We start from the raw sequence: 26,651 nt of genomic DNA on the forward strand, positions 1-26,651 counted from the left end.
TGACAGTTTTATAGATCTTGAAAATACATAACAAGCTTAATTTGCAGGCCTTTGTAAAGACTGGAACATACCAATACTTAGTCTTGTAAAAAATCAGAATATGTAACAATTCCTACTGCCACTACTAGGCCAACATGAAAAGACTAGTTGTGTCTTTCTGACATGTGCATATATGTATTTACTACAAATATTGAGTGAACCTTGTATGTTCCTTGGTAGTGTACAACATAAAACATTAAAAAAAATGCTACTATATATATATGATTCTGTAAGACTACAACCAGAGGAAATGTGATTACTAGGAAAAATAGAGAAGGTAAATTTCTCTATATAGTTTTTTCATTTTTCAAAACTGTTTAAGGACATCAAAGTAATCATAGTAACAAATCAATGGAAGTCTGAACAGTTTGTTATGACAGTTCTTTTCCTTACTTTCCAAATCATATCACTTATACATTATACTGTTTCATATTGCTTTGATATAAACTTAAGTTACCATTTATTAAAGCTAATCAATGAAACACCATTTCATTTCAGCTTTCTAAAATATTTTAGTAAAGCAATGCTAGTTAACAGTGCCTGGTAGTACATTTTGCTATATTAAACAAAATCAGGATTATCCGTACTTGAAAACCTTGGGATAGAATTCAAATTCCAAAGGTTTCTGGATGACTTCCAGTTTAAGGAGGTGGGTGGACAGGACCGGTATCCTGTTTTGTTTTGCATGACATAAAATACCTATGCATACAGACGTGTAAGCACACAAGAAAAGCACTAAGCGGAATATTTTCCATCATCTTTGGCTTCACTCATGTATATCTTTATTCAACAATACAAGTCCTCAGATGATATAAACTTCCATCACTCTGATCTGTCTCAGTCAGACTACAATCATAACTAAAAAGACACATTTTTGCAAGAGCAAGGTCTTCTGTTCTGCAAAGTGTTAAGTGCAAAGTTTGGCAGGAAAGTAACCATCATGTTAAACAAATGCTGTAGCACAAAGTGGCAATTTCACAAGTAATGCAATATATTAAGAGAGTTGAATAGAAAAGTTGATGAGTACACACTAAGTAATTGAGATCCCATTACAAATGGGACTTGGAAAAATATCAACAAAGCTTGGGATAAGAAAAAGTACTAGAAATTTCAATTTTATTTGCCTCTGCTATCATATCTATATCATCTATACCTATACCTACACCTGTATATGCGTATGTGTCCACGTGTGTTCCATGTATTGTCTACAGATATTACAATTAGAAACGGTATTTTAAGACAGGAGAGTGCTTTATGCTTACTTACATAAATTCAAAGCTACCAGGAAATCTATAAAGTGAAAAGATCATTCAATTTTATACCAAAATCCACTCCACCTAGGCAGTGTATGCTGAGAGGCACTGAGAGGTACACAAGATAAATTTTCTATACCTGAAAAGAAGTGTGCCTTGAAGCCTTTTTTTGACACCGTGTTGTCAGATCTGAACTCAATTCGCATGTTGTTGTACTGAGAGGTGATAACTTCAGGCACTTCTGTTCCGCAGAATTTACCATGTAGTTTAGAATCAGAAGAAAGGCCACTACGAATCTCCACGTAGTCATATTTGCAAACCTGAGAAAAGAAAGAAAAATATTTTTCTGAGTAACCAAATGAAAAGCACTGTTGATCGATGCAAAAACTCTAATGGTGTATGCTGCTTAATAATAGAGTCATAATATCTTATCCCTTCCTTTTTTTTTTTTCCCTCTCTCCACTCTTCCCTGACTGAAAACATACATTGATATTTTGCAAGAATGCTTCAAGGTCACTAGGGAGAACCCGTACTGTGCATTACATTCAAAATTATATTTTGATAGACACTAACCTTTATTTAGTACTTAAATTTCAAGTTGTTTACTAATATTTTCATTTTATCTTGAAAGTAAAAAATTCCAAAGTCATAAGCTCCAGAACCCTACATGCTAAAAATCACAGCTATCTTTGTGCTACAAACCACAGACCCAGAACCTACAAACATTTTATTGCCTGCACCTCATACATTTTAATAAAAGTATTTTCGCTTAGAAACTTACAAGATAATTTTTGCCATAATAATGTATTTAGGATACATTCCTTTACTTACAAGTACATAAATATGCACTATTAAAACCATACAGTAGCATAGCTATAATTTGGAAAGCTGATTTTCATTAAAATGTTAAAAATAGGGTAAAATAACGTAACAAAATAGTCTTATGCAAGGCCTACTACTCGTGATAATACTTTCATTGAACAATCATTTGGTCAACCTAAAGCCTTCCACCCCAAAACTTCTAAGCTTCTTAGGCTCAACTATCAATCATTTAATCAAAAATGTCCCAGGCGTCTGAAATTAATAGCTTAAGAGAAAACACTGGTCAGAAGGATTCATATAGAGAGTGTCCGTTCATTATAATAAATCATAATTTCTAGTCAAAAAAGGAAATGTAAGGGGAGCTAAGAAAGAACTATAAAAATGGATGGTTTTTTTCTGTTCTTCTCCCTCCCTATGAAATATTAAATAATTGACAACATTTACAATTGTTTACATAATACATTCTATATGATGATTACATTTTCATTGTTACTGGAACAAATTTCCTATTTTCCTGTGATGCAGAATTGGAAAGTGACTAATTCCAGTGACACTATTTTATGCATCACGAAGATCACAAAGGTTCCTAACAGTTGATTTAGTGCCACATTCTGATTTATATTAATTGAAACATAAATTTATATTAATGCATGTGATTTTCAATTATAGCTCACAACATTAATAAATCTCAGCAACAGATCGGTTGTGAGTTTTGATGTTTCTTCTGATTTTCACGTGTGCCATTCTTAGTACTACTATTCAGTAGTATAAAGCTGAGATTTAGTAGTACAGGAGAGGATAAAACCAAAGTTTTTAATGTTTAAAAATATTATGTATATATATTTATATATACATTTAAGTTATGTTTCTTGTATGACATTAGAATACCAATTTAACTTCATTACACTTCAGATGTCTTCCTTACAAACCTACTTTAAGCATCAATAAAGTGCAGGAAAAAAGGTTTTATGAATAGCTCAAATGATAATTAACTTTTAATTCTTTGGAATCTGTAAGTTTTTATTACACCTTTTGCAGTTTTTGTAATAACAACAGGACAAGTGAAACACAAGAACCATTAAAAGTTGGAATTTCATGGACTTCAGGATCCATCTCAAATTATTTTTAAAAACCCAAACCCAATAAAAATCTCTCATTGCTGCCTCTGCACATAATTTTGATATATTCTGGATAAGCCATGGCTGTGTTTTTAATCAGTGGTAATGAAATGCCAGCTTTCCCCACTTCAGATTTCATGCCCAAAGCATGACCCATCCTCAGATCAGACTAACAAATTTGGTTAGTCAGAAATAATGTCCTGGGATTTGGGTTCTTCACACAAAGAATATCCAGATAACCTCAAAGGCTACAGCCTATTATGACTAGAGTATGGCAAGGGAACTCTACAGTCTGACACAGTAGTGCCTAGCAAGCAATACAGAGGCTGAAAATTTGATGCCAAAACTGCATTTTACAGATTCACACCAAAGAAACATTGCAACCCTTATTGCTTTGCTTAAAGATAGAGACAGCAGCCTTCGCCACATGAAGGGCTCTGCCCTGCACCTCTTTCTCACCTGGGGATGAGCTCCCACAGCACTGCTGTTCTATTGTGCTTTATTTCTGGTGCTGCTCATTTTAAAATATTCCCCCATGAGATACTTGTAAGTGATTTACATGCTTCCTTGCTCTGTCACTAGCCACATCTTATGTGTATTCTTTGTATTCATAGTCTGCAAAGACAATTTGGTTACTCCAGATTTTCCTCCTTTGAATTCTTTGCAATATGCTTTAGCCATTTGCTCTTCTTTTCTTTTTTTTTTTTTTTTTAATTTGTTGATAAAAAGAAGTCATCTGAAACTCAGCAGACCATTTTTCTTTTACATTTCTCGTAATATATATACATTTAGATGATACACAAAAGAGAGCTATTCTCTCCATGTTTGTTTTGAAAGAATCCAGGAACAGTCCCAAAATGAAAACAAGAATATCTATGGTTACTGTCAGCATGTGAAAGGTCAGCAAAGGTTTCATAAAACAGTACCTATCCTTGAACACTCATGAAACCATTTAGCATGTAACAGATTGTGCAGTTCTTTGTTCACAGTTACTTACTTCGTTCCCTTCTAGCTCAAAAAATTCAAACTTCATTGAAATTCGGTATTGCGTCGGGGCAACCACCTGCCACACACAATTTTTGTTTGGAGGATACTCTTTGGGCCACCCTGGTGTTGTTATAGTCCCATTTAGCTTTGTCAGGAGTCCTCCACAAGCAGCTGCAAAATTAAAAGAAATCATAATTTCTTGACTGAAATAATATTTTACTATAAACAGAAGCACACTGAGAAGATTCAGTCCTCTCGTTACTTATACTGCTGTAATACCCAGACAGAATAATCAGAATCTTGCTTTATCATGCTTGGTGCAAACAAAGAGAAAGAGACAGCTCCTATCTTGAATAGCTTGCAGGTTTGTGGACAGAGATAAGTTCAGGACTACACAAGGCGTTATCATGTTCATTCTTTTTCCCTTCCCTCTAGAGACTCTGGTTATTCTCTCATAGTCTTTCCCATGCAAGTCCTCTGACCTCACCACCCTCCCAAGACCTTGACCACCTCTCTTCTGACAGAGAGACTACTTAGAATTTGCTCCACATTTCCCCAGCATCTCCCCTTGATTATTAATCCAGAATCAGCCCTATCTGTCTCAGCTCATATAGCTGCAAATGCCTCCCGTAACCTACTAGAAAGTGTCACTTCTTCGGAATAGCAGTCATGTACTCTTCAGTCACAATTACTCTTGCTATGGATGTTCAGGTGATAGAGACAATACCTACTATATCCAAATACACGCTGAACAGTCACCTCCATACAACAGAACAGTACTTTATTATGTTTGTGACTACAATTCAGATAGCAAAGGATAAAAGCACTAATCTTTTCCATCTGTGGAATTATTTTTTTGGTTAAGTAATAGGATTTGCAAGGTTTCTTGATCACACGCTGCTGCACTGATACCAATACAGGACTGATAGCACTGGAAATCATCTTCAAATCTCTTTCTAAGGAGCTGTCTAAAACTCTACCTTCTTCCAACTGCTCTGTGGTAAGATGGACTGTTTTATAAACTAGCTATTCCTTTCTAGCTGATCTCACATACTACAACTTTACCTAACACACCTGGGAGAACTCTCCAGTTTCTGTGCCAGAGCTCATTTGGCCAACCCACACACATATCAGTCTTTCTCCTGGAACCTGGCTTCCCATACAGAAAACTTCTTGGTAAACACATAAAGGTAATATGACCGGGGTGAGAAGACCGAGATTCCTAGTCACACCTCAGTATGTAAAAACATACCAGGCACAGGTTTAGACTGCATTCAGATGACAAGCTGTACCCCTAAATGGTCCAGTCTCAGTCAGGACAACTTCTAGTTTGCCATTTCTGCTTTTCAATATCACTCCATTATTCTTTGAGGCAATGGTGAGAAATTTGGAAATAATGGGGGTGTGGGGGCGGATCTTAAAGCTAATATGCCGCTGGTGGGGGAGATCTGGATTAGATGACCACAAAGCAATCTTTTGTGCATGTCAACACTGCAGTGAAGCATGCAGTGAGCATTAATTGGGGTGCATTGATCAAGAGCTTCCTCTTCTTTCCTTTTATATGAAGTATGTACAGAATGCAAAAGCTTGTTTCAGTCCAATCCTGTGTTTGCACAGACTTCAATTTACCAGGTTTTTACATCTCCAAATGATTAGTTTAACATGCTTTACTCATCCTGAAAAACAGACCTTTTTTTTTTTTTCCCCCAGCAATAGAAGTCCACAGTCTGACTGCAAGTGGGGAGGCTTTTGCTGAGCTTTAAGCTGGAATAAAGGATTTTGCTCTTCAAAACTGTCAGCTTCCTAGTCACACCCCACTCAGAGGTGGTCAGAGGGATTGTTAATTACTCGGATTCTCAGACAGTGGCACATTGCTCTGCTGATAATTGTTTCCTTATGCACAGTGGAAGACTTTGCTTTAATAAGCATGAATAATGTAGCAAGTGGTTTGGGAAGGTAGGAAGTCCTGCTCTGCGTCATTCCCAATTGGCTAATACTAAATCTGCACAGCTAAATTAGGGACAGACAGATGAATGTGAATACCGTGGACAGATGTTACTCTGACACCACTACTTAACAACAAACACTGGTTTTCTATGTTGGGTTCCACAGATCTCACACTGGTAGAACAGAGCATACAGAAGTTGTAGATTTCATACAAGCCCTAGTGCTGTATGAGCTTTAAGAGCCCATAGCAGAGCAATGCACTGTACCTTCACAACTCTTTTTGTCAGGACCGAGTTCATAGCCAGGATCACAGGCGCACTGGTAACTGCCCAGAGTATTTACACAGCGCTGCTCGCAGCCACCATTGTCAGGTTTGGCACATTCATCTTCCTCTGCCAAGACAGAAGGACAAGAACACAAAAATATGTTAAATAATCATCTTCCTCTGCTGCAACTGCCTGGATAAGTATTAACCCAGAAAGCTGTATGCATGCTGTTATAAGATGCACTATATAACACGCTATGGTTGCTGACTAGAGGATTTTCAAAGGTTAAGGAGACCTGCAATGGAGAAAATAAGAATTTGTCTTTTGTGGGGTTTGGGTGGGGTTCTTTTACAAAAATATCTACTGACAGCTGCAGACCTAATTTATAAGCACTTTGTGGGCAGCATACAATAATTCAGGCAGCTGTCATCAAAAGGTTGTATAAAGTATTGAAAGAAAGATTGAAAATCCACAGCAGGGTCACTTGAAGGGCACTTTATCTCCCACAGAATCAATCTGTGCATTATCCCGAATTCATACTAAAAAAACAGATTAAGAGAATCCTCAAATCCCAGGTTTTCATTCTACTGATATTAAAGGGAACAATATGCATCAGGGATGGGGGAGGGAAAGGAATAATGTATTATTTCTACTAGCTCTGAAGTATACTCATGAGGTTCATTGTTAAAATATTCCTCAGATGTTGAAATATTGTTTCCTTACACCAGGACAAGCAATTTCTTTGGAATAAAACTGAGCTCTGACTCTCGTATTTACAGCCTTCAAGGTTATTATTTTCTATAGTGAAAACTATCAGTTAGGGTGAGAAAAGCCCCAGCTTGTGGCTTTTCAATAGAGCAAAAAGGTTCTCCAGGTGCTGTGACCTGTATTTGGAGTGTCGCCATGGCCACACTACTACAAGTGGCTTTCACTGGGCCATGGGCAGCATACAGTAGAAATTATACATTCCCCACACACTAAATGCTGCATGTATAGCTGCAGTTATATGACACATACTCACCCCAAGACTGAACAAAGACTGTGAGGCCATTGGCAATTATTATTTCTCATCTGCTTTGTTTGGGTTTTCTTTTTTGCTCACAAAAAAAGTAATAAATTGAAAAAACAGCCTAATGCTGCAAATGGATTAGAAAAGCCACAGTCAATTAAAAAAGAAAAACAAAAAAAAAAAAATAGAAGGAAAAACCCCAAAACCACAGACTCCTTTGTGATATTTAAGTTCACATTTGATAGCACAATGTAAAACAAAGTAATTTTTCACAAGATCAGATATGTTTCAAAGGTTTTTCAAAGCAAAGTTGATCATTCGAATCTCAAGAGAGTCGCAAGTTGTACTGAATATATTCCCTCGTTCTTCGGACATATTTTATAAGGAGATTCAAATACCTCTACTGCTTTGTTTTGATAAAATGGTATGCCCAGATAAAAAAATGTGCTGGAGACAGTACAGAACTGATATTAGTAAAAAAAGAGTATGAGAAATATTTTTAATATCATGTCGTAATTTTTCTAGTACAAAACCAAGTGATAAGCAGTTCGCAGCTCCCAAAATATGCTTTAACATTTACCTTTAAAAAAATTAGCTGCAAATCCTGCTTTGTTAACGGTTCCATCTGAAACAAACTTCATCCACAGGGTATTAGAGGTAGATCTAATGTCTTCTGGCTTGTCATAGCCACAAAAGTGACCAATTAAAGGACTGTTCTCATTCATTCCATCTCGAATTTCCAAGTAGTCATATGCACAGTTATCATGTCGCTCAATCTGTAAAAAATTGTTTTTAAAGTGACCTAATTGAACTTGACCATAAACATGAAATATTAATCAGATAATGAGGAGAAAATTTTAAAAGTTAAGGTTAGAGTTTTCCTTTTAGGAGTCAGATATGAATAAGATGAACAAGCATTACCGGACTGCTTTTAACTACTTTTCTGCAGGAAAAAAGTGTTGAGATTGTACACAAGACAATGGTCTAACCAGGAAAAAAAAAAATAATCAAAAAACAAGACACCTTCAAGACCCCTTGGCTTCCCAATGTTCTGTCAAATTTTGACAGAATTTGTAAATTATTCTGACCTCAAGTACATTCCTCTTCTCTAATGTAACTGAAGTACACAATATTATTGGTTCAATAACTAAACAGGTCACAAGTATTAATTGGTTATGTGACGGCAAAAAGCTCAATTTTTATGTATTATCATGATGGGCTATTTCAGGTAATGATCAGTATTCTATTTTCTTCCTTTATTCCCAACACAGTGAAAGAAGAAAACAACCGTTCACCTAAGTGGCTCAATCATGAGGATGGGGATGGAGAGAGGGTGGGACCACAGTCAGAGAGAAGGAATTGAAGAAGCCTCAAATTTAATACAGCATATCCAATTTCTGTTAAAATGACAAAGAAGCCAAAACCAGGCAACCAGCACCGGAACAAGAGGACACAGTCTCAGGCTGCGCCAGGGGAGGTTTAAGCTGGAGGTTAGGAAGAAGTTCTACACAGAGAGAGTGATTGCCCATTGGAATGGGCTGCCCGGGGAGGTGGTGGAGTCACCATTATTGGAGGTGTTCAGGAGGAGATTTGATGGGGTGCCTGGTTGCATGGTTTAGTTGGGTTGGATAATAGGTTGGATGCGATGATCTTGAAGGTCTCTTCCAACCTGGTCTGGTCTATTCTAATCCAGAATAAAACCACATTTTTTCTCCAGATGAGTTTTTCTTGCACATAAGCTGCACACTTAGTACAAGTAGCTGCTGGTACTCTGCTCTGATTGTGTATTATGTCTAAGCTCAGTAACTACCAGACTAAGGAGCTTTCATTTAGAACATTAGGATTTCTGCTTTATTTATGTAAGAGGAAAAACTGGGGGAAGTGGCTGTTTGATTTTATTTCATTTTAATGACTTACGGAGAAAATTTGTCAGTCTGCTTTCCAACTTCCCAATTCTTTAAACATTTACATATGTAACTTTTTTCCATTTATTTCTCTGGCACAATCCATATTGGCATTTACTGTAATTTCTTAGCTGTTTGTTGGAGAATTGCTTTGGGTCATAGTTTGGTAAATGAGGGAGAGAAGTCATAAAAATCTTGAATGCAAACAGCTACTCCTGACTTCACTGGTAATTGTAGGTTTATGCGTGTGCCTACCTGAGCACTGATAAGTTTTTCACACTGTAATAACAATTCCAGATTTTCATTAGTCTAAATAATAAAGTTTGAAACACATGACCTCATCTTCCAATTTGAAACAAAGTCTGCCTTGTTGTCTCAGAAAAAAATTATACTGCAATCTGATGTAGAGAGAAATGACCTCGTCCAAAGAGCACTAATATCAATGAAGGAATTGTATATTTTCCCCACACATCTGTGGTCATTTCACTACTCAAGACCTTTGATTAACATCTCTTTTCCCCATGTTTCCATGTTCTGTGGGGCAATATGGAAATTATACTTTTTAACAGACAGAGTGCAGCACTCAGTCACACATAGCAAATTCTTGGTGGGGGGAATTTTTAGTTTCTTTTCTGAGAATTGCTCTATTTTTGGCAGAAGACAACAGCTAAAAATACATTTCATAAAGCAGTAAGATGCTAAACTACCTAAGAATACATAAATCAACCAACATAAAAATTGCTATTGATTTTCAATAAAACAGTTTGAAAGATGGTCATTCTACCATATTTATTTTTAGTGTACTACTACTACAATTTGTGTCATTATTGCTGTAAATATTATTAAGGGATTAAATTGTTACAAGTATATAAATACTAACAGGCAACCACTGTGTTTTTGAGAAAATATAACTGGTGTCGAGGCACTGAACAAAAAAGAGCTAGTATAACATGTGCTTTGTTTATCTGTACCTCAAGTTTTAAGATGTTGTGGTACTGTCATCTGGGAACACTGCCATACAAAGACCTATTGCACTTGCAATAGTCTCTTACTCTTCCTCCTACAAGGTTAGAAAAATCTCTTCAAGTTCATGAAAGGACTCCCAGTGAGCTTAGTTGTAATTGGACTGATCCTGTAAACCTTATTTACTGAAGCATTAAAATTTCACAAGACTGATATTACATAGGGATGAGAAGAAATACGTAAAACATCAGCAAATGAAAAAAAAAAGCACAAACAGATTTTACAGGAGAATGTATTGCTTCTAGAAGAATGAAAGATACCATCAGCTTCTGAAGGCCTTCAAGTAAATCCAGAATTTGAATTGCATTAGAGAGCTAAATTGAGAAAATGCCAGAAAAATTGCTAAGACAGACACATAAGCACACTAAGAAATGTCCTGGCATAACGGAAAGCCAGAGGCATTCTCAGCATCAATTCTCAAAAGGAAAGTCCTCGCACACAATTGCAGTTTTGGAAAACTAAAAAAATTACTTTAGACAAAAATATATTTGGTTAACGATTCCAGACTACTTTGGGTTTGTAACAGTCTCCCAAAAGCAAAACCAGCTAATATAGTTTAAAAAATAAAAATAAAAAATTGAAGACCAAATTTGGAACAATCAAATTTTAGGATAAATCATTAATTACTTCCTCTCATTGTTAATTTAATTGCTGATAGAGTGAAATTCCAGTACAGGTAAACATACCAGACTCAAGTCATAGACTTTAGTGATAAAAGGTAATTAGTGAAATCAGAAGGTCAGATAAACTTTATTCCCTGATTTATATAAAAACATTTAAATGAGCACTATCTGCACAAAGATCAAAGATTAACAGGGCTGCCTCATGAGGAAGACTAATATGGTTCAGCTCTAGAAAACATCTGGATTGCCTTAACTGGTGAGACTACAGGCCAATAAAAGTTATCTAAAAAAAAATGCAACAGAAGAATTGATAATTTTCAAAGAACAATATAAAAAAGGTGACTATAATGAAGCAAAAAGGTGGAGTTACCAGTTCCAAAATCTCTGCTGCTATCTAGATGCTGAAAAGTGTACCTGCCCAACAGGCAATCACATAAGAATGAATAATCCCACACTCACTGGAAAATGTGTTGCCCGCAGCAGGCAAAACAAGATGACTCATTGATACAGTTTTAAATTCTCAGCTTGCCTAGTGCTTTCACTTCAGAGTGAAGGTTATTTATGCAAGTATTTTTTCTAGCATTACATATGGATAATGAGATTTTCTCTTACTTAACTGTACCTTTCAAAGGACAGAGAAATAATTTCTCACAAACACACTGCAATAACTCTTTGGCCTGACATTTACTTTTTTTGATCTCAGCTGGCACAAAGAATGGTGATTTTGAAACAACTTTTTGTTTTACTGGGCAGTGCACCAAAGATTCAGTCCAGAGAGGGACTGAGTACCAAAAGCCACACCTACATTCAAGCTCTTGGAGCTGAAATGGAAATCAGACCCAGTGGTGAATATCTAGGCAAGGCATTCTATAGCAGTTTGCAAAGCAACTCTCACACTCAGTGAGGAACCCTGTGGACAAATCAGTAAGAAACACTGGGAAAAAAAAAAAACAAACAAACAAAAAAACAAACCAGATATAAGAGAAGTCCTGTGCCTGTTTGGAATACCTCATTTGGTGCTCATGGGCATCTTGCCACTCTGGAATCACAGCTCAGACTCTCCATAGAAGACTATATACCTTTTAAGTCCCTACAGTTGGAATTTTTTTACTTTTTTTTTTCCCTAAACATCCAACAGAGGCAGTAACTTGAGACAACCACTCAACCATACTTCTCAATTTCCTCTTTCTTCTTATGAGACATCAGTCCACATGTTTCACCTCTATAAAGTGCCAGTCTACTAACAGTTTGGGGGAAAACCTGGACCTTTCTTCTTACAGCCTTAACCACTATCTTAGTAAATTGTGCTCTCATTTGCTGGTCCTTTGCTTCTAATTCTGTTATGGGGCATGAACATGCTATCTTCATACTTGCAAATAGCCCATAATTTGGTGATTACAAAAGGGCCCTGAAAGATAAAAAGAGATGAAAGTTTGATTCTCCCTGAGGTGATACTGAACTTTGATTAGTGCGAGCAATAATGTACTACACATGTAGAACAATGCTAAGCAAGTGTATGGAGATCAAATATTGTGGTGAGTCTTTTCCACAGAGCAGAGCCATAGTGCCATTTCTCTTAGGAGATCACATTTAAGAACACGGAGCACGAATGGCAAACTACAAAAGTTCCATATCTGGTCAGCAAATATAAAGCCACTGAAACCATGATTCATTTTCAACAGTGCTTAAAAAGAGACTGGAAAACTATGTTAAGTAATCTCAAATCAGGCCACACAGAGTCTTGAATGCTATTCAGAAAACACTTTGGGTGGAGAGAGATGATCTTGTCTGCCCTAGACCAAACATTAATTCAAGATACAAAAAATGAAAGAGAATTTGTGCAATTATTACAATTTTCATTGCTTATCTTCATAAATACTGATAAAGTGCCAAAGCCTTGTTATCTCATGCTGACATTTCATCAGTCATAGCAAATATGTGCCATACCCCTGAACTTTACAGATTGGGAGTTATATCTGTATTTACTATACCTGTGTTTTTTATCTATGTGCACTGTAAAGCCAAAAAATTTAGAGTTTTTTAAACAAAAAAAAAGTGTCCTTCATGTTGTTACTGCTGAAGCATATTCAGATAGGACAAGTGAACTCAAAGTATGTTACAAAAATCTATCTACAAACTTCAAGCCAGTGCATTGTGTATGCATGAAGATAGTGCATGGCATTATTTTCCTTTATTATACAATAGTTTACCACTGTTTAGCAATCTTGCACAGAGAGAGATGCACACTAGACACGCAAGTATGACTCACCATGGCTTTTTTCTTTCCTCTCTAAATATAGGTTTGCAAACTGCATTTAAGTAGGCTTTTTTTTTTCCTTCTCAAAACAGAAGCCAAAACCTACCATGCTTTCTTTCCAGAGACATTCCTTTTTAACAATAAGATTTAGCAAAGATAAAAAAATCCTGATTATTTAACAGAATATTAAAGCAGCTTTGCTGAACAGGCTTATGGGTTTGCTAAACTGTGACTGCTATCAGTAATTTAAACATTCTAATTCAAATATCAATGAAAACATGAAAAACCTTTCACCTTCTTGAAAATTTCCTCCAGAAAGGAAGGTTTCATTGAGCTTCTTTTTCACAGAGAATTATTAACATCCTTCATAGGTTTAATGAGGGTTGTCTTAAATGTCATTGTCATTTATCTACTAGATGCTCTTCTGAGATCAGTCAAAAGACCTTACCTCAAATGCTTGAAAGGTTAATCCTACATTGTAGTTTTCTGACACTGTTATTTTCCACACACATTCCTTCATTGGTCTGTAGTCATCAGGATAATTGGGAGACTGGATCTGGCCTTCGTTTTTGTGAATTTCACCTCCACAGATGGCTGATAAAAGCATAAAATTCTTATTGTCAGTAATAACATTTTCTGTTCCCCATGCCCAAACTGACATTTTATGCTCCCCTTTTTAAAGCTAGGAATAAGATTATTCCAGAGAGAACTTAAAAATTCCACCAAGGACTAATATAATTCATCATTTCTAATGGCTCAAAATGTCAAAATTATTACTTTTTTACCTTTTTTGTTACTCTTTAAAATTTATTTCATAAATATTATTTATGAATACTTACAAATCTTTAGAAAGAGATAAGTAAGATAGAAATACCATCTTTTATAATGATATATGCATTTTAACCCACAGCTTTCCACTTCAAGGAACCAGCTAGTATAATTAAAAAATATTTTCATTAAAATATTATACAGTTTTCAGGGTCTATACTAATGATAATCATGTAAACATCTGTGAATATCAGTTAAATTGCAGAGTTTACTACCATAAATTCAATATTTAAGGAAAGAGGAGAATGTTGACTTGCTAATATACTCAGTGTGTGGGGATTGTCTCTGTTAAATCTTCCATATGCTCTGGAATTACTTGTCACATTTTCTTAAGAGTAAACAGAAAGTACTCAAAGACATCTTTCTACATGGTAGACCATGAACATTTAGTTAGTTAAGCAACTGATCTAAAATGCCTCTGGAAAAGAGGTCATCAGAAAGCTGATCAACAGGAAGTTTCAAATAGTGTCCTCTAGTAAGTTAACACCTACTGTCTCTTTTAGTAATAAAATACTCATTCCCTACCAGGTTATTGCTGACATTTTGTTTGGAGTTTTTTGTTTGGTTCTGGTTGGTTTTTTTCTTTTTTACTATCCAAAGGTATGCACTTAATATCTTCCCTCAATAATCAAGTCATTTTTAATGCTGTAAGAGGCTTACCTTCATAAACTGCTGCAAAACCTTTCCCAACCCAATTGCTGCTGCTGCGGAACTCAATCCACATCCTGCTGTCAGAGGATGCAAGGACTTCTGGCAATTTGTCACCACAAAACCTGCCTAAAAACATGCAACCAGTAACTGCATTTTCTGCCTCCTCTGAAGCCAAATGCTGCAAACATTTAGACAAGTGTTTAACATTATAAACAGGAGTAGCATAACTGACTCTGGAACTATTCACACATTCATGGTTAAGCACATGTGTTACTACAGAGCAGGACCCACAAAGGTTTTATTATATAAAGTTTTCAGTACCTTTTTTTTTTTTTTTTTTTCAATGCAGTTAGGTTCACAAGTCTAAATATAAAGCCATGGGTGAATTAAGTAAGAAAACTGTTGTTACAGATTATTTCTACACATACAAAACTGGGCATTTTGGAAGGGGAGAGTGAGTATTAAGAAAGCAACGTAATCTAGGTCACAGTAATACTACTCATTGTGTCTAATAAACAAAGGAATTTAAAACCTAATATCCAAATAACCCTAGACTGTATTACCCTCCTAAATTCAGCCTAGGTAAGCAAAATTTTTGTTTGTCTAGATGACAGAGAAGGGAACAGGAGAAAGAAGTAATTAGAGCCTGGTCTTAATTGTTTCTTCTTTCTTTTCTTTTCAAGACCAAGAATGTAGATACTACTGTTACAAAGCTGCCCTCTGTATTTGCTTCATTTTCTTTCTTTTTTGCTGTTTTAAAAATGTGATCGTTAGGACGCTAACAAACAGTTTTAGTCTTCACTCTAAAAACAACAACAAAACTGACCCAAGAAGTTGGAGATGTTCATGTTCTGAAATCCCCAGTTCCAGTCAGAGAAGATCACAGGATGTCAAATCGAGCGTCTCAATTAGGCAGTGGCATTATGGGGTGTGAAATCTTCCCAACAACCCTCTGAATTAAGAAAAGGATGGTTGCAGCTTCCTGCTTCTTAGTTGCAACTCTGAGACTTAACTCATTATTGCTTTGCATGTCTTTTCTCTGCAAGAGCAGAGAAAGACATGCAAATTAGAAACAGAAGTAATCTATTAATCTTTTTTGAAGAACAGGAACAGAGCTCGTAAGTACAATTCCACAGTGGGTGTTCTCAACAGTGCATGTGCTCATAACATGCACTATGGGTTTCCCACCACATGCTCTACAGATTTGTCTAGTGTTTGTATACTATTTCCCTATTCCTGTGAACTACATCAACTTCATATATCAATACCCATAAGCAAAGCAAAAAGTTTTGCAACTCCCATCTTTCCACACATGCAGCTAGCTATGATGAAAGGAAGGCTTGAGGCTTCAAGTCAAATAAATAATTTACTTGGGGCTATTTGGAGATTTTTTTTTTTCCCACCCCAAATTTAGATGCATTCTAGACACCTAAAACCCAAGAGGTTTGTTGTTGGTTCAAGAGCAAGCAAATCCATTGAAGTCACTGAGTACAGTAACTATGGTGAGCACAGCATTCAACAGTTGCATACCGAGCAGGGGTGACTTTCTCCAGTAGCCATCTCTTACTTCAATATAGTCATACCAACAGAGACTGCTCTTGTAAAGGTCCATAGTGGTGAAGTTTAAAACAATCTGCAATCAGAGTGGAACATCGAATTAAATCATGTGTGGTTAGTGGCAGAAGCAAAGCCAGAATAGTCACATGTAGCAGGATTCCAACTACTTAGACACTTATTAACCTCTCTTCAGTTATTTCTTATAGGAAAAGCTGTTACACTAAATGTTTCTTATTTAGTGTTACATATGTAAGCATATTGAAGACAGGCTACTAACATTTAACTGCTGACAGTGAGCTTTCCACTAAGAAATAAACATTTGAGAATACTAATAGGGTAAAATAATGTGCTAATGCAATTTTAAGTACGTTATTTGATAACTCCCCTGATAATTCCTCTTCCATTCTGACTTCTGACTGCGAGCAGCACTGACAGGTGTGAAAAAAAAATTAAAAACCTGACATTTTATTTTGGTTTGTATTTCCTTCTACTACTGTTTTGAGAGGATGATTTACTTTCAGACAAGTTAAATATTGACAGTGGTGGACAGTAACGTTGAAAGCAGTATCAATAAAACAATGGTACACAGAACCTTAATCACTCTTAAGGAAACAATATTAAAGCTTTTTATACAGAAATCTGAGTTCTGTGCATTTATGGAACTTTACACTTAAGACTTCCAATTTTACTTAGCACAGCTGTAAACAGGCTTATTTTCAACACTTAATATCAGGACTACTCTAAGCAATTACATTATCTCACTTTGGTTTAGAAATACTGATCCTAAATAGCCAAAAACTTACACTTTTAACACAAAAATAGGACTCCACTCAAATCACAAGATTGCAGAAGAGCTACAGTTTGGACTTTAACTGACTGGGACATCCTTAGCATTGTGTCCTGCAATTTCAGGGATAAGTCTAAACAAGAAGATTAAATATAATTTCTATTTTGTATTATAAAATCACTTCCAATTTGCACCCTTTCATTTGGTTGAGGTGAATAATCAGCTCCTCAGTGTAGATTAATACATATCTCAACTTAACTAAAAATATTCTTTATGACCATAAGTGGTTTTATTTTTAACATTGATCCTAGGAACTTACACATAAAACCTCCAATTACAATTAATTTCTGCATAGTAGCAGATACCTCACACTGCAAAAGTATATCTCTATGGCAGCCTATGAAGCTGCTGTTGACAGTTGAAAGGAGGAAATATAACATAACTGGAACAGATTGTCAGATGCTATAGTTTACTTCCATGTCCTCTAAAGGCATCATGTATCTCTCCAAACACAGGAAAGTACAGTATTATACCACAGGGGCAGAACTACTGAGATGTACTCATCAGACAGCTCTCAATTTTCCCTTCTCAGTTTTTCACTAGTGCCTTGGTGAAGAATTATTTCAGTTTTTAATTTCACAAAACAAGAATGTTTTCTTTCTAGTGTTACTAAGAAAATTGACAGAAATCTTTCAGTGCCATACTACTAATTTTCCCGATCAGTGTATTGTTTGCCTATAAACGGCACGTCCCAAAGCATTAGCTGATCCCCAGACAGCATTCACTAGGTTACTGTGCTGTCCTCCATTAATGTGCTTTAATGCTCCTTCTAGTCTAACTGCAGCACCTCCTGTTTCAATTTCCCAATTTCCTGGATGCAGACTTACTAGGCTGTTGCTTCTCAAAAGGCAACCTCACAACTCCCCCCATTGCTTTTGCCAATGTTACATCCCTAAACTTCTTCTACCTTATATGTACCTTTTCCCAGATGTCTAACCCACAGGGCATTTTGCCTGTACTATTCAGTCACTCCTAAGGTGATATGTACAAGAAATAAACGGCCAAATATTGTCAGAATTCCAAAATCACCTATTTACCATGTTATTCTCCATGAGAAATGTGCAGAACTTGCTAAAAGTACAATCATTCATGTTTTCCTCTGCTTCAGATTTTTATTACTGTTCCAAGTGCTATTTGAATCTATCTCTGAGGATGTCAGAGACATTATCAGAAATCTGCCTTTTCCAAATCTTAGTTACTAGGATAGTTTGGGGGGGAAAACGGTTTTACTTACATGTGATCATGTAATTGTCTTAAAATGGTGTTATCTGGATGGAAACCATTAAAATTTAATGATCCTCCTCAATGGCCTCTGTCTTTAAAACTATATGAAATAACCTTCACAGACCTTCCTCACTCTGACGTGCCAAGACATTTGATGATTCAGCAATTCCTTAACATTGACCAGAACTCATTAGCTGTACATAGGCAGAACCCACAATATGTCACAGCATGATTTCTGGTCGGGAACCAAGCAACTGTAAATACATTTAAGATTCTGATTTGCAATTCTGCAAAGTATTAGAGCTTTAGACAAGGCAGGGTTTGTTCAAGGGGACAGGCTGGCTAAAAGCCTCCATAGGAAAAACGATCAATGGGTATTTGTCATCACAATTAAGGAATTATTGATTACATATCAGATTCTATTCTGCTGCTTCAGCTTCACTGAATATTTTTCATACCTCCTACTGCCTGGGATGAGAAAGAACAAAATATATATAGCAAACACCAGGTAGTACTAATTATGTTTTCTGTAGGTGGCATTTTTTTTGCCCACATCAACCAAGGATTTATCTGTCCTGTTTTATCATTCATACAAAACACTAAGGAAAACTGGAACACAATATAATTTATTTGAAAAGGCAGATTAAAAAAAACACTGGCACAACTGCAACTCTCTATGCCAACAAAATTTCTGCACACCAGAAGGCAGGGTTCACCCTCGCAGAGAACATGCAATATCACTATCATCCGCCCCCAGGGATTTTTCCATGTGTATATATACTGCATATAGTTGTTTACTATACAGTCTTAAATCTCAAGAGACAGTAAAAGGTGAATGAACTGCCTTGTTTTAGTAATAGGGATGTGCACATTATAGATTGGTCTGGCAATTTATGATGCCTATCAATAAAAGGAATGCTGCAGCTAGTGTATACCACTGCAGCCCCATCCCTCACAACATTCAGTGCCATCGAATGGAAGTGCCTGTACTCACAGAGAGCATGGATAGAAGTCCTTTAAACTATACTCAAAAAGCACAGCATTAAATCCAAATATAAGAGACAAGAGCTACACAATCCCTGATGCCTTTTCACGGATTGTCACCTATTTTTAGGTGACTGAAGTCCTCACTTCTGTTTCATAACATGATGTGATGGACTTATACATACTCTAATTTCTAGACAACATTCCTGAAGGTACCATGGATGGTATATGCATCTCTTAAGACTGAGACCTCATTTCTGCTATTTTCTATTCACATGAGGTACTTGGTGCAAATAGAGTCCTTTATTTCAAGATGGACAACAACTTGTGGGAATAGCACTGACAGAACAGACTTTTTGACATTAACACAAATATCATTTACTTTGCTCTTGCTTAACTATATGGATGACTATAAGAGCTGGAGGTCAGAAGAGTATTCTACAGACACAACTGATAACATCAAATTTCAATTAGAAAATTCTGTTTAGTCTTTTTACCCCATTTGGGGCAAGGGATAAGATGGGAAGGGAACTGGTCTTAGCTGACTTGAAGACAGGGGCATTTCTCTATTAAGCTTTTGTACACCATAATACAGCTCCAGTGATGGTTACAGTCTCAAGACATATGGCAATTACAGTAAAGTCTACAAATAGGTGTACAAAAAGTTGGAGCATATGATGAAAACTTCAGCGTAATAATCTTCTAACTCATATATTAATATTGTTTTCAAAAGCTAGTGATAATTGTGGATGAACACTACAATTTTTTTTAACTGAGGAACAGACATCAAAGACATTTTTGTTCTTATCACAGCACTGTCTGAGAAGCAACACAGTGGAGCCATAAAATTACCTATCTAGATTAATTTGCATCTTTTGCGCAAGCTTCCTCTTATTCATCTGCTTTCATTTGTTTTTCCCTGACAACCTGCAGAGCTACCCATGTCCTCCCAGCACAGAGTGTGTTTATTTTTCCTCCTGTATCTGGCTCTTGCCCAGAGGAGAACAAACGCTTTCCAAATTACTTCGCTTTCATCCCCCACAGTGGCAAATGCTCTTACAGCTCCTTAGGAACTATTAGCACACCATGAACATACATTCTTAGGGTCTACCAGGACCCTGGCCTGAAAGGAGCAAAAAATACATGAACTGGGAGAAAACTATGTCCAATATGTACTACGAGACCACTGACAAAAGCGACTGAAATATCTGTGGGCAAACGCTGGGTTTTCCACTTTGGACTCTTCAGTATGGAGGTTGGTGCTAGGGTCTATATTCTAGTCTTTAGGCTGTATTTGGCTGCTTAATATAGTCCACTGCTTCTTATAAAGAAACTTGCGTAATTTCATTTTCCCCAAAGATTCTGTCTTGGGTAAAACTTCCCATCAGACCCCCTATCCTTACTTATTTTGAGTCAGGCTAATATCTGAGCCAATAATTCAAAACAAGATTCAGCTAGCATGTTTTGAAAGTGTACACAAGAATAACAGCTTTTGCTTTCACCAGGATAGCACACTGCTCTCACCAAGCCAATTTCTTTTTCCTCATGTTTCCCCCTAAAACTGGTGCTCAGTTTCATGTAAAACTATAAGCAATAGAACCAATACCAGAGAACACCTACAATGACACTTCCTTCACCCCATGTTATGGTTTCATTTTAGAAATATCTAACTCAACATACTAAGAGCTTTCTTAGGCCGAGCCCAGCTATCAGGTCCACATAGCTCAGCCAGCTCATCCAAGCCTGTGATGGAGAAGAGAGCATTCAGGAGCCTGAACCACCACTTCCACATTTACACTGAACCACCAACTGGATTGAAAGCCACTTTTGAAGTGATTTCATGATGCAAATGTAGCAGATCAAATTCATGTCTTCATTTCACAGGGACAGCCACCAAACAGATGATGCAGTTCTAATGCCACAGACCAAGGTCAAGCAATAGCACATAGTTCATGGTCCCATTTTTTATGGCATTTCACTATTTTCAATTATTATGCAAGCTTTAAACTTATTGAAAAGTTAAAGAAATACAACATTTTATTCTGAAAACAGCATCTGTGCTTAGCTGAGGGACTGTTAAAGTACCTTCTCCCCTGGAGTCACAGAGATTCTCCATATGCAGTGTGTGTAGGAAGGATAACCATTTGGAAATCCTGGAGAAGAAAAGTTGCCAGCAGATTCTTGCAGTGTTTCTCCACAGGCTGAAATAAACCAGAATACAGTAAAAATATAAAGTTGCATGCAACAGAGAAAAATGCATCTTTCCAATATCTATTCAGAATTCATTTAATCCACTGTAGATGCAGAATGGAAAACAGACTAGTTATTTTACAATTTATTCAAAATAATGATTGTAAACCAGTCTGACATTCATTCCATTTTACAGAGTATGTTTCTGTTCCATGAACTTTCTTGCTTATGTGCTGTCTGCTGACATAACCAAAATTACAGCAGTCTTAAAATGTTATTGCTGTCAGTCAACTGCAAAATTATACACATTATTTTGCTTCAGTTAAAAAAGCACCACACCCTTAGGCATGTCCTTTAAGAATTAAAACAAAAGTGAAACAAAAGCTGCCACTGCACAGTTGGCACCACACTGGAATTTCATCAGTGATTTCATTTAATGTCATCCTTCACCCATGTGAGACACTGGTCTGACCTAAACTCATTTATATTGGGATAGAAAAATAAATCCTCCATTCAACAAAATCTCTTGAAATAGTGATTCTTGAGGTATGAGTAATAAAGTAAAGCAAATGTAAAGTCCTAAAAGACCAAAGGTTTTTATATTCCTTACTATTGAAGATTTTAGAGTCCATATCTCACCTGTCAATCAACTACTAGCTGTTGGTTGACTAATAATTCCTGTTCACACTAAAATACAGCATTGGAAGCTTATGCCATGCTTGAGCACTAAAACTGATTCTGATAGGGTGTAACACTTCAGTCAGTCATCTTTTGTGACCTTAATCAAGTTGTTTCACCCACCAGTTTTGCAGATGTGGTTTGAGAGATGTGAATTTGAGAATATTATCCTATGACTGACAGTGTAATCAGATCTGCAGTGTTTTCAAATTACAGTGCTGCCACAGCCAGCAGGTGAACTACTGTGTCATCAAAATCTCAATGATTTATAAATTATACGGAAATTTTTTAAATAAAAAGGGACAATGGAAGAGATTGTTTATTATAAAGACAGATGACACAGCTGTAAAGGCTCTCTTGTTAAAAATGTCCAGGATGTAATTGGACAGCTACACTGTGCTGTCAGACATAAATTACATTCAAGATATTAAGTATGCTCTCTGACACTGAAATGGTTATTGTGATGAGGAAAGAAAAGAAATATTGCTGCAGCCCCCCCCCCCCCCAAAAATGTAATGGATAAAGTCACCATCATCATGTCCTTTGGAATTAAACAGGAAAACGATAATAAATTCTTTTCCTCCCCAGTTAACAAATGCGGTTTTATCTTTAAGAAATATCAGGCAGTCACTGTAGATGACACATTTAAAAAAGGCATTCAGTGCTAAATAATTATATCCGTAATTAACCACAATTTCTTTTTACCACAGCAATGAATGAACAACTTAAATAAATTGCAGAGTACTGCACTGGGTTCCCCCAAAGCTTGTGAATTGTATCATAGCTTACTACGCATGCGAAAGAGAAGGCCAAGAGTAAAACAATATTCTTTTACAGGAGTAGAGGAAAGCAAAGCTAAAAAAAAAAAAGATGTTCTGGGTTTTTTCACCATATTAACATTTAATTTAGAATTCCTGATTACTCAAGCAAACTCTAACAAGAACATCTTATACCAATGAATAGCTGAATTAATTATCTCTGGGATATGAGTCCCGGGCTGGCTTCCAGAACTGCTGTAGACAGGGTGGTATTTGGGCATTTCTCATTCAAAAATAACTTCCTGAGAAAAGGATACATAGTAATTAAAACAGTTTAAATTCTATCACTAGAGAGAATACACACATTTTCTCTGAATTGAAATGTGGCAACTATGGTATTTGTGCTTAGGCTTATAAAATGGTATACTATAAACATTTTACCATGTAACTGTCCATTAGTAATGGAACTGATTTTGGGAATGAAATGCAGAAGGAAAATGAGCTCTAAGTGCCACTTAATTTAAATTTCCTCAGAAACAATCCTGGTATATTTCATGTCAGAAGAAATTAATTTCAGCTTCAATCTTATACTTCTCTTCTTTACAGAGCATTTGTATATTTTTAGTCCACTGTTAATAATTAACACTGTCAGTGTTTTCTCTGATGCTTTTTTTCCTCCCCTCTCAAATATCACACCTTATATTAATTTTACTAGGCTGGATCACTTGCAGAAATGCCACTTTAGCTCTCCCCATGCACACACTATAAACAAAAAATTAAAAAAAAAAAAATCTCCTGTCTGGTTTATGGCCTGAGACAAACTTTTGCTAAACTTTTCTGTGGTAAAGAAAGGGAAACTATTTCTTTGCTTCTTCTTGCAATGGGTGCAGGCAGCAGGGAGATTACATGCTTATACAAATCAGCTTCTGCCAGTGAACTCTGTGCCAGTGTTCAAATTACACAGCCTGTGTACAACACCTCTCCAGGCTGGCCTATGCGCAGGGTCAAGTTCCATTAAGGATTACAGTGAAATCTGCAAAGGATGAAGCCCAGATCTTCCAGGACACGTAGAGAACCAAGTGTCCTTTGTCCACACAGCACTAACAAATACAAACTGTCATATACAGCTAATGTTAGTTTAACCTTTTCTGAAGAGACTTAAGATCTTAAATACTTTTAACTTTGACTTCCGTCTGTGTAACTATACATTTATGGCATACAAAGTTGTCACAAAGCCCTAAAAATATATCTTGCTGATTGTACTTGTTAAACTAAGAAACTTAAACCAGTTTACTAGAATGCAGTGTCTTATTGTTGACTTGATTCCCCTTTATAAAGAAGTTATCTTAACCCAAAAAAAACTTTATTGTCTCTATGTAGCAAATAATGGCTGACTTCTAGGTGATCACGCTTTTCTAATTTAATAGAGATGGGAGCAAGTTAAGCCTGAAGAACAGCAGTAACAGTACAGAAAACAGCAAGGATAGGTATCCTTCACGAATTGTCTTCCACACCTACTATCGAAGACCATGGCAATTTGTTAAATTGCTGATCTTCCATCCATATTCTCTTCCTCTGACCAGGCCTCTCCTGTTAGTCTGAGCCTCAGTTCCCATCCATTATTCAGTCTCACTCTACCCACTTGCTTCTTGTCCTCTCTTTCTGTCAAAGGACCCTTCTCCACCATTTCCCTTTCTTATTCTCTTTTTCCTATAAAACTTCATATGAATTTTAAATCACCTAAAATTTCTATATAATAAATTAGACCTGTGTTTGAATTTTAGTAGAAGAAAACATATTCTATTACTCCATTAACTTGAAAACTGTTGTAATTCAGCCTTCATGTTCAATATCAGTTCTCAAATGCCAAAATGAGATTGGCAGAGGAAGGATCCTCAGCTTAGTTCCTCACTTTCTCCTTATTATTCTGCCATGTAACAATGTAACTGAGTATTAAAATACAACAGAGCCATATCAGCAGTTATGGTTTCCTTTGACCAAAATCCTAAGTACAAAAAACCTCCCACAAACTACCAATTTTGCTGTTGCTAGATTGTTGAGTCCTAGCACTTACTCAGCTGATGAATGACAGGTTATCAAATCTCAATCCTTGGCTTTTCAAAGCTCAAAACTGTTTCTCTGTTACTAAGCCCTTTCCTGAATAATGACCCTGAATATCCTGAGTAACTAAAATAACCTGGAAGGCTCAGCTGCCTCACTGTGCAAAGATCAGCTGTATTCTCCAGCAGCCCTGAGCTCAACTTCATATTCACAGGCCCCAGGAAACACAGTTGGCTTCTGGGAGCAGAAACTGCTTACAGTAATAATCAGAACTCTGGAAAATTTATTTAAGTTGCTGTTTTCTGCACTTTCATTGCATTTCATTTACAGCAATAAAAATGAACACATGAAACCATCCAGAGTTTGTTAATGTTCAAAATATTCACTGCTGTTTATCATAAGCAGACATCATGATTAACATCTTTTGTTTGAAATAGGAAATGTAGCATGCCTCCAAAAACAACAGTGTCAGAGACTGCTATATACAAGGATCACAAGATTCTTTTCATAAAACCAAAAACTTACTGTCTGACTTTTCAGTCTCATTATTTGCTGGTAAATTTATTGTATCACAAGTACTGTGAAGCTTTCAGAGAGTTCCTTTCTTTATTGGATGTTTGCATTTGTGTTTTGTTATTTCAGTTACACAGCTTATATTAAAAATATTAACTAAGAAAAATAACATCTTAAATAGTATATTATTTTTAATTTGTAGAAAATCCTTATGTCCTTTCCTCTCTCTTAAAACTCACTTTCTTTAACGGACTGGCTCATATAAGCAAGGCTAGAAAACAAAAGTCTTTTATTGCAGTTTGTTGAAGTGCCAGAAAAGGAGCATGATCCTGCAAGCACTGTTCCTTTTCATTACCCCTCTGACCCATGTTTACCAGTGCTGCAAAAAATAGCTTAAAGTGCACGCCACTGATGAACAACCACCCTTTTAAAATACTGTGAAACCAACTTTCAACAAGATTTTCATACCATTTAAATAAATTATAACTCATCATTACACAGATGGCCAAGAAGGCCAATGGCATCCTGGCCTGCTTCAGAAATAGTGTGGCCAGAAGGCGCAGGGAAGTCACTGTGACCTTGTACTGGTTAGGCCACACCTTGAGTACTGTGTCCAGTTCTGGGCCCCTCAATTTAAGAAGGACATTGAGACTCTTGAACATGTCCAGAGAAGGGCAACGAGGCTGGTGAGAGGCCTCGAGCACAAGCCCTATGAGGAGAGGCTGAGGGAGGTGGGATTGTTTAGCCTGGAGAAGAGGAGGCTCAGAGGAGACCTTGTTGCTCTCTACAACTACCTGAAAGAAGGTTGTAGTCAGGTGGGGGTTGGTCTCTTCTCCCAGGCAACCAGCACCAGAACAAGAGGACACAGTCTCAAGCTGCACCAGGGGAAGTTTAGGCTTGAGGTGAGGAGAAAGTTCTTCACAGAGAGAGTTGTTAGCCATTGGAATGTGCTGCCCAGGGAGGCGGTGGAGTCCCTGTCCCTGGACGTGTTCACAAAGGGATTGGACTTGGCACTTGAAGCCATGATTTAGTTAGTCATGACGTCTTGGGTGACAGGTTGGAATTGATGATCTTTGAGGTCTTTTCTAACCTTATTGATTTTATGATTCTAT

General features: G+C 36.6%; 1 protein-coding gene across 6 annotated transcripts in view; it reads right to left on the reverse strand.

Moving 5' to 3' along the window:
* The window catches only part of TLL1 (tolloid like 1), a 126,613-nt gene that overhangs the window by 22,467 nt on the left and 77,495 nt on the right, over window positions 1–26,651 (reverse strand). For all 6 annotated transcript variants that reach the window (XM_068137138.1, XM_068137141.1, XM_068137140.1 and 3 more), the window contains 8 exons: window positions 21,425–21,540; window positions 16,258–16,360; window positions 14,737–14,853; window positions 13,697–13,842; window positions 8,022–8,217; window positions 6,433–6,558; window positions 4,230–4,390; window positions 1,432–1,612 (listed from right to left, as the gene is read on the reverse strand). In XM_068137138.1, coding sequence (XP_067993239.1) covers window positions 1,432–1,612; window positions 4,230–4,390; window positions 6,433–6,558; window positions 8,022–8,217; window positions 13,697–13,842; window positions 14,737–14,853; window positions 16,258–16,360; window positions 21,425–21,540 — 1,146 coding nt within the window. The remainder of the gene's footprint in view (window positions 1–1,431; window positions 1,613–4,229; window positions 4,391–6,432; window positions 6,559–8,021; window positions 8,218–13,696; window positions 13,843–14,736; window positions 14,854–16,257; window positions 16,361–21,424; window positions 21,541–26,651) is intronic.

This window comes from Melanerpes formicivorus, unplaced genomic scaffold (genome assembly GCF_026170545.1).
Source record: "Melanerpes formicivorus ecotype bairdi unplaced genomic scaffold, bMelFor1.0.p_v2 SCAF_4, whole genome shotgun sequence".
NCBI lineage: Eukaryota > Metazoa > Chordata > Aves > Piciformes > Picidae > Melanerpes > Melanerpes formicivorus.